The following is a 7919-nucleotide window of genomic DNA, read 5'->3' on the forward strand; positions in this document are numbered from 1 at the left end:
TTTCCTAACTCCTGGGCCTGGATCTAAAAAAGCAGCTGGGGCACCTGGGTGGCTTAGTCGGTTAAACGTCTGACTTAGGCTGACTTCAGCTGGGGTCGTGATCTCACAGTCCGTGAGCCCGAGCCCCATGTCGGGCTCTGTGCTGACAGCTCAGAGAAACCGCAGCTTGCTTAGGGTTCTGTGTCTCCCTCTCTCTGTTCCTCCCCCGCTCACTCTCTCTCTCTCAAAAATAAAAAAATAAAGATTAAAAAATAATAATAATAAAATAAATAAATAAATAAGCACCTTCCTAGGCACCCACCCACATTGAATGATACAGAATCCTGTAAGAACTGGACCCCTGGAATGTGCATTTTTATTTTTTGGGGGGGGGGAGGGAATGTGTATTTTTAATAAGCTCCCCCGGTGATGTTGAAACACGTGTGGTTTGTCTCCAAAATTATCCAGCAATCACGGAGGGGAGAATTTCTCACAGGGGATGACGGACCTCCAGATTCTGGGACTTCTAGAACTTTCTGCAAAGCTGACATTCTGTGATCTGAGCCTCTGGCCTCCCAGCTGAGCCCCCACAGGGCTCCTGTCTTCCCTGCAGGAACCTCCCGATCGTCCTTTGCAGTGCACAGAGAGAACCAAGTGCCTGGGGCCCCCAGCCTCTCACTCCACAGTCCACATCTCCACAAAGGAATTGTTACCTAAACAAGGGTCGCAGATTGGTGGCCCTCGGATGAGATGTGGCCCCAAAGTGCTTTAAAAATGTAAGTTTGTTGCCAACATGTAAAAATAAGGACGTTTCACAAGAAGAAATCTGGATTCCCAGGCACCCTTGAAAGATCAGAAGGAAGGTCTGGCCATCCCTGGGCCACTTGGGTGACGTGGCTGAGCTTGCTTCACTCAAGGGCATCATCGTGTGGCCCTAAAGACAGAGCAGGACCGGGACTGCGGTGAGGCAAGCACTTTCCTCAAATCCAAAGCCTAAAGGAGCCCCATGAAAAACAAACCAAAACCCTGCTATCAAGATAAACACTATGCTACTGCAATATTTTAAAAATTCAAAATAAATGCAGAAATGATCCAGGGAGAGCAAAATACCAAAATTTTAGGAAAGACAAGATCTGACGTTGCACTTGGACCAGCCAGGAGCTCTGCTTCTCCCAGGCCCTGACAGATCCTGTCTTTATTTAAAACATCGGTATGTTTTCACCACGGTTTCCTTTGCATTAAACACTGCTTTGACATATGTATCTCCATGGCTGAGTTCTTGGCATCCCCCACTCAAGTTCTGTGCTCCTAGCGAGTGCCTCAGTCTTCTCACCCTCATCTTGCCCCTGCTCGTAAGTTTGCAAACTCTGCCCCAAGCCAACATTTAGCAGATGGGGAAGCTGGGGCCCCGCGGATCCCTCCCCGTGTGAAAGGCGGCTCAATGCACCTGCTCATTCCTCGCAAGGGGCTGCGGTGAGGATGGGCTCCAGCAGCGCCTGTGAGGTCTCTTGTGGGGGGGCCCCCCGGGGGAATGCTGAACTGTCTTCGTCGCAAACGTTCGACCTCTTCCCACAGCCCCTTCCTTTGTCCCCACCCTTCACCCCCATCCCCCACCTCCTCCATCCTTCATCCCTCACCTCCTCCTCATCACTTGCCCCCATCCTTCACGTTTCTCATCTTTTGCAGGGCTGCCTCCCCCCCCCCCCCAAAGAAAGAACACTGATGGGGAATGCAGGATCCACTTCTTTATTGCAGGAAGACTATTTCTAGAGCAAATGCTACACAGACCCCACAATGGGGGGCAGGGGGCACCCACATGCGGGGGGGAGAAGGGGCAGGGGTGGAACCACAGCAAGCATGACCTGGCACGGTCCCCAGGACAGGGGATGCCCAGGCAGGAAGGGCCAGCAGCAGGCGCAGGCTCCTACCCCTCCTGCTGCAGGATCCCTCTCCCCAGGGAACCAGTGCCTGGGGTGGGAAAGGCCTGGAGGTGGGCGGGGTCTCAGGGAGATTGTGCTATCAGGGTGTGTCCCTGAGAAAGGGCTGCAGACACCTGCCCGGCAAGGCCCAGGAAAAGCTCCCAGGGTGGGGGTGGGGGGAGCATCACCAGACGCTGTTGGGCCCTGGACCCGCCACAGGATGGAGGACCCCAGCTGTGCCCAGGCAGGATGCTGCCAGCTCTTCCAAGGGCCCATCCACGTGCCAGGTGGTGACACACACATGCACACACACACTCCCTCCCTCTCTACACGGTGTGCTCAGTAAACATCTGTGGAGTCACACGGACACAGGGAAAGTCAAACACGCTGCTACCAAGATGCACACGAACAGCCCCTCTTGCCTACGAACAGGCCCCACGTGGTCGCACGACTGTCCAGCCACAGGGCCTTTCTCTCTCACACGTGCGCACACACACACAGGTCAGTCCCAACGCTGCCAGCAACCCCAGGTTGAGACCCGTGTGGCGAGGAGCCGAGGGTGGCTCTGGCTGTCGTCCAGCGAGCCTCTGAGCCCCTTGGTCCCGCGACAGCAGAAGACTGAATGTTGCCAACAGCCGTGTGAGCTTGGGAGCGCACGGTTCCCCACTCAGCCTTCAGATGAGACTGCAGCCAGCCCGTACTCCGATCGCAGCCTTGTGAGGTCCCGAGTAGGAGACGAGGTGAGCCACCCCCAGGCTCCTGACCCACAGGGATGGAGGTGATAAACGTGTGTTGTTTCAAGTTGCTGATTTGTGGCCATGTGTTTGTTAGGCAGCATCATCTGACTGATACAGAGTTCGAGCTGAGAGCCACCTTGCTACAAAGTCAGACAGGACTCGTGTTCCTCAGGCAGAACGAAACGGTTTACAGACACTGTCCTATGAGCCACGTCCCCCGCTCCCCCAAATACGGTCACTTACAGTCACACTTACGCTGGTACAAAGGTTCCCACCAACACAAATATCCACTCCTATGGACAATTGCACCGCCCACCCCTACGTGTAGCCTACACCATCATTACATACACAGACTATCACAGTAACACCCTACCCGAATGACAGCCACACACACACACACACACAAACACACACGAGTGTAAGCGTAGACACAAGCCATCTGCCTGTCCACGCCAAGTTGCACAAATGCACCACCCATGGTCACCGCACCGCCCCCCCCAGGCCTACAGCCCACTTCATGGCTTGTCAGACACACTCCCACGGGGTCCCATGAGTGTGGCGTTATCTAGACAGTCTGGAGCACTCAGAATCTCCTGGTGGAGGTAAAGCCCTGACCCCAGGAGACACGCCTTCCTGGGCAGACCCCCTCTCTCTGGGGCACAGCTGGTGGGAGACAGACTCTGCCTTGAGCCCCCTCAGATCCTGCTGGTGCTGGGTCCAGCCGCCTGCCCCTGGATGGGGCCCCGGGTACCGCCTCCCCAGCACCCCATGTCCCCCTGCCTGAGGCTCGGTGGTGACACACTGTGCCAGTCTGTGAGCCGTTGTCTGGGGACACCGTCCATATTCACGCTGGACAGTCCCCTTGGGTTGTGCTGTGGCCATGGGCCAGTCCTAGGCCTCCCCTGCCTGCACCGCAGCCTCACCTCAGGCTGGGCGAGCAGTGGGACTCCAGGCTGGCGGGGTGCTGTCGCAGGCTCTGTGGTTATTGCCTGGTGGCCTGAGACCCATCCTGCAAGCCTCCCCCCCCACCCCCACCCCCGAACCGAGGCTGTGGGGACAGAGGTGAGGACTGATCTGGGACCTGGGGTGGGGGCACAGGCCAGAAGTCACGAAGGATGGAGCAGGGGCAGTGTATATTAAACACCAAAAGGAGGAACCGAACTCTGAGGTCCATGTGCATTTCAACTCTCCCCCCCCCCGCCCCCAGCAAGGTCACAGTGATCTAATGGGGGAGACACAGGTCTGGCTCGGGGCACCCAAGGGAAAGAGACAGAGATGGGCAGAGACAGGGGAGACCTGGCGTCCTCAGGCTCAGCGGGGACGGGCAGCTTCCCCATTTTCTCATGTGCGGATCCAGGGGGCCACCTCCAGCACTTGGCTTTGGGGGGTGCAGACAGGGCTGGGGGGCAGAGAAGGAGGGAAGGCAGAGCCGTGCGGCAGAGCCAGGTTGGAGCCCCAGACCTGCCGTGGGCTCACTGGGGCCTCGGTTTTCCCCCCCGCAGAGGTGTTGGATGAAGGAAGGGAAGAAGACAGATGAGAGGGAGAGAGAAGGAGAAGGGGGGGGGGATGGCGGGGAGGATCGAGGGACGGGAGTGGAGGGCTGGAGGAGGAGGAGGAGCAGGGGCTTTGGGAGAGGCTTGGACCGGCCGGTGGCGGGCGTCCCGGGCTCACATGAGGACGCATTTGCCCTTGACGCGGTCTGTCCTCTTCTGTTTGCTGGAGCGCTTGCCGTCGATGTTCAGGCTCATGTTCCGGCGCGTCTCCAGCGTCAGCAGCTCCTGGAAAAGCTCCTTGACGTTGTAGTTCATCTTGGCCGACGTCTCCATGAAGGCGCACTTCCACTCCTGGGCCACGGCCTGGGCCTCGCGGGTGTCCACCTCCCGCTGTGTCTCATCGCACTTGTTGCCCACCAGCATGACGGGGATGTCCTCTACGCTGCCCTTGATCTGCACGATGAGCTTGTAGATGGGCCCCAGCTCCTCCAGCGACTGCTTGCTGGTGATGGAGTAGACCAGGATGAAGGCGTGGCCCTTGGAGATGGACAGCCGCTGCATGGCCGGGAACTGGTGGCTGCCCGTGGTGTCGGTGATCTGCAGCGTGCATACGCTCTTGTCACAGCTGATCACCTGCCGGTAGGTGTCCTCGATGGTGGGGATGTAGGTGTCCCGGAACGTGCCCTTGACGAAGCGAAGCACCAGCGAGCTCTTGCCCACGCCGCCCGCCCCGAACACCACCACTCGGTAGTCGTTGCTCTGTTCAGGCATCTTCCACGCGGTGGGTGGGGGTCAGGGCCGGGAGGGCTCGTGCCAGCTGCTAGAACCCCAGACCGACCCTGCACAGAGAGGAGTGTCAGGCACAAAAGGCCCCAGGCGGGAGGGGGGACAGCTCTGGGCCCCTGGGGGTGAGGTGGTACAGTACAAGGGGCAGCTTCTCAGAGGAGACGGCGCTTCTCCCGCATCCTGGGAAGGCCCTCTGGTTGATTTGGCTGACTCGGCAATTCTACCCTGCAGGCAGGCTTGGAGCCAGCCTCCTTCGCTTGCTTCCCAGCCCCGACACAACCTGGGGCCCAAGCTCCTTCCCAGGGGACCCTGGGCTGGAAGAGGTGCAGGGATGCGGCGTGCAGTGCACAAACTTCTTTCCCCACCTGCACGTCCCCCTCCCCCAGGCTGCCCTGGCTTCTCCTTCCCTTCCTAGTACGGCCGTGAGTTCTTAGAAGCCAGCACACCTGGCTCTGTGACCCTGAGCCTCAGTGTCCTCTTCTGTGAAGTGGGTGAACGGGTGCCTCTCTCCGACAACCACAGGCTCCCTGCCCTTCCCCCAGCCCAGAGGTCCCTGAAGCTCACGGGAACCGCGTGTCTTTAACAGGCCTGTCCGCGTGGGCCCGGAAGTGACAAACCTAGTGGCCCAGGGAACTTGCACCGTAAAGCCGCTCCCCTCTCTTATCCCGTAAGTGCGATCCTGATGCTGGAGGTCCAAGAGTCACAATCTTGCAAATCGTGGCCCTGATTTCTGAGAGCAGCCCAGACTGGAGGTGGGAAAACTAAACTGAGCCCAGAGAGAAAGGTCCCCCCTTCCTGCACTCTGCACCCAGAGGATAGTCTGGCCTGTCCTGGCCTCCGGTTCGGGTCTGCTGTTGTCTGTAGGAACAGAACCTCCTGAAAGGGCATCCCCCTATCATCTCTCTCTGCACCTGTAGTCAGAGAGGTCCAGTGGCCTCAGGAGCTCACACAGCACAACAAACCCTGAAAGGATGGAGGTGAGGGGAGAGCCCTGGGCTGGGGGGGGGGGGGATAGCAGAAGGCCTGTCCCCAGCCTGTGTCCTTACTTAGGAAAAGCAGGACACCCCTTCCCTTCTTTCTTCCCAGCCGTCTCTGAGGGTCCCTGAGTACGGAGCTAGGTCCACAGTGGGAGAGAGGAGACATAAGATCGCACCTGGACCAAGTCACCTCCCTCGGGTGTGTAGGGGTGTAAGACCAGGTGGTGAGAACCCGGGAAGGTCAGCTGGGGCCCCCAAGCCGTGGTTTTGTCCTCTGTGAATGTGAGCAGGCACGCTGCCTGTTCCACAGGTTGCTGGGGCGAGCACTGTGGGAGCCGGATAAAGCCCATAGCCAGGCTCCCGGCACACGGGGGCTCCCGGTAAAGATGGGCGGTCATAACTGTCCATCACCAGGGCTCAGGGCAGGTTCTGAAGGATCACAGGTACCAGGTTCGCCAGAGACAGAACGATAAAAGTGACAGCAGACACATACCCCACTTACGTGCCAGGCCTGCCTCTACAGGCTTCCCAGTACTACCTCCTAGTAGACCGGATAGGCATGGTGGTGATGTGCATAGCAATTCTCACCATTGGGAGCCGGCGGCGGGGGAGGGGGGTGGCGAGGGGCACCGGCCAGCTCGGCAGGCACTGCCCTTCCCTTGGGTGGGCACCCAGAGAAGAGGGCACGTGAGTGTGCAGCCAGGCACCGCCATGACTGGCTGGGAGACCCAGACCGCCCTTGTCCTGCTCCGGGTGCAGACCCCCTGGCAGGACTCCAGGCCCCTCAGCATGGTGTCCTCTAGAAAGGGCCCTGCGACCCTGGAGTAGGAGCCCCCATTCAATAACCCATGCCAGGCACCTACCTTGTGCTGTTTGAATCTCACCCTCTTCCTCCTCCTGCGGGGTGGGGGTAGGGGGCACGGCAGGAGGCTCCAGGGGTGGGGGGGACTAGCTCAAGGTCACAGAGCAGAGCAGGATTTGAACTGGGCCCTGGTTGGCTACACAGACCTCCTCCTGTGCAAGGCAGCCCTCCCCAACACTCCTGGGGCCAGGAGAACAGGCCGGGGCCCAGGGGACGGCACAGGACACACACACACACACACACACACACACACACACACACGCACTCACGCAGGGCTCAACCAAATGGGGGGAGGGGTCTGGCTTAGGGACCTAGGGGTTGGATGACAGGGGGCCTGAGGGAGGGGAGACACACTCAGGGGACCGGCCCACGGGGCTCCCCTTGGCCAGCGGAGGATCTCAGCGGTGGGGGAAGGGGCCGACCAGGGGAGGGGCTCCCGGGCGAGGGGCTTGCTTCGGCTCCCGGGCGAGGGGCGGGAAGCCGAGCCGGTGCTCCGCGGGAAGACGGGCCCAGGGCCCAACTGGCCCCGCGCGGAGGGGGCTCTGACTGAGCGGGACAGACCCACCCAGAGAGGGGGCCTGCGCTGGACCTGGGGGAGGGGCCGGCTTGGCCCAGGGTCGCCCGGCAAGTACCGCGGGGGCGGGAGGGCGCGGAGGGGGAGCTGTCCAAGGTGGGCGCGCCGAGGGCCAGGGCCCCTCGGATCTGGGGAGGGGGCTCCGGTGGGGGGGCCGCCGGGAGGAGGAGGGCCCGGCCCCGCGGCCGGGAGGGTGGGGCTCGGACAAAGGAGGGGCGCGCGCGTGAGGGGCGGCGGGGCCCGGCGCCCCGGCCCCCCGCCCCGGCCGCCTACCTGGGCGCTCGTCCTGCGGCGCCGCCGCGGCTGCTGCTGGCCGGCTCGTGTCCGCTCGGGCGCCGCCGCCCCCCGCGCGCCCGCCGCCCGCCCGCCCGAGCCGCCGCCGCCGCCGCCGCCGCCGCCGCCGCCGCCGCCGCGCCCGCGCCCGTCCCCGCCCGTCCCCGCCCGCCGGGCGCCGCGCTCCGCCCCTCCCCGGGGACCCGCGCCCGGCCAAGGTCACCGCCGCGCCGACCCCCGCCCCGCGCACACGCGCCCCTGCCGGCGCACCGGGGAGCCGCCGGGCCGCGGGGGCGCCGTGGGGTGGGGTCTGCCTCCG

The 7919-nt window shown here is 61.7% G+C and overlaps 1 protein-coding gene across 2 annotated transcripts; it reads right to left on the minus strand.

Annotated features, from left to right (window-relative positions):
• Positions 1–1709: 1709 nt before the first annotated feature.
• DIRAS1 (DIRAS family GTPase 1) lies at positions 1710–7719 on the minus strand. Of its 2 annotated transcripts, none has more exons than XM_023243432.2 (2): positions 7601–7719; positions 1710–4967 (listed from the first exon to the last, which is right to left on the minus strand). In XM_023243432.2, exon 2 carries the CDS (start codon positions 4897–4899, stop codon positions 4303–4305), a length of 597 nt encoding a protein of 198 aa, XP_023099200.1. In that variant the 5' UTR covers positions 4900–4967; positions 7601–7719; the 3' UTR covers positions 1710–4302. The 2 variants fall into 2 exon arrangements, with proteins under 2 accessions (XP_023099200.1, XP_006928261.1); XM_006928199.5 differs by lacking the exon at positions 7601–7719 and adding an exon at positions 6755–7510.
• Between the last annotated feature and the right edge of the window lie 200 nt (positions 7720–7919).

The sequence above is a fragment of the Felis catus genome, chromosome A2, assembly GCF_018350175.1.
Source record: "Felis catus isolate Fca126 chromosome A2, F.catus_Fca126_mat1.0, whole genome shotgun sequence".
Taxonomy (NCBI): domain Eukaryota; kingdom Metazoa; phylum Chordata; class Mammalia; order Carnivora; family Felidae; genus Felis; species Felis catus.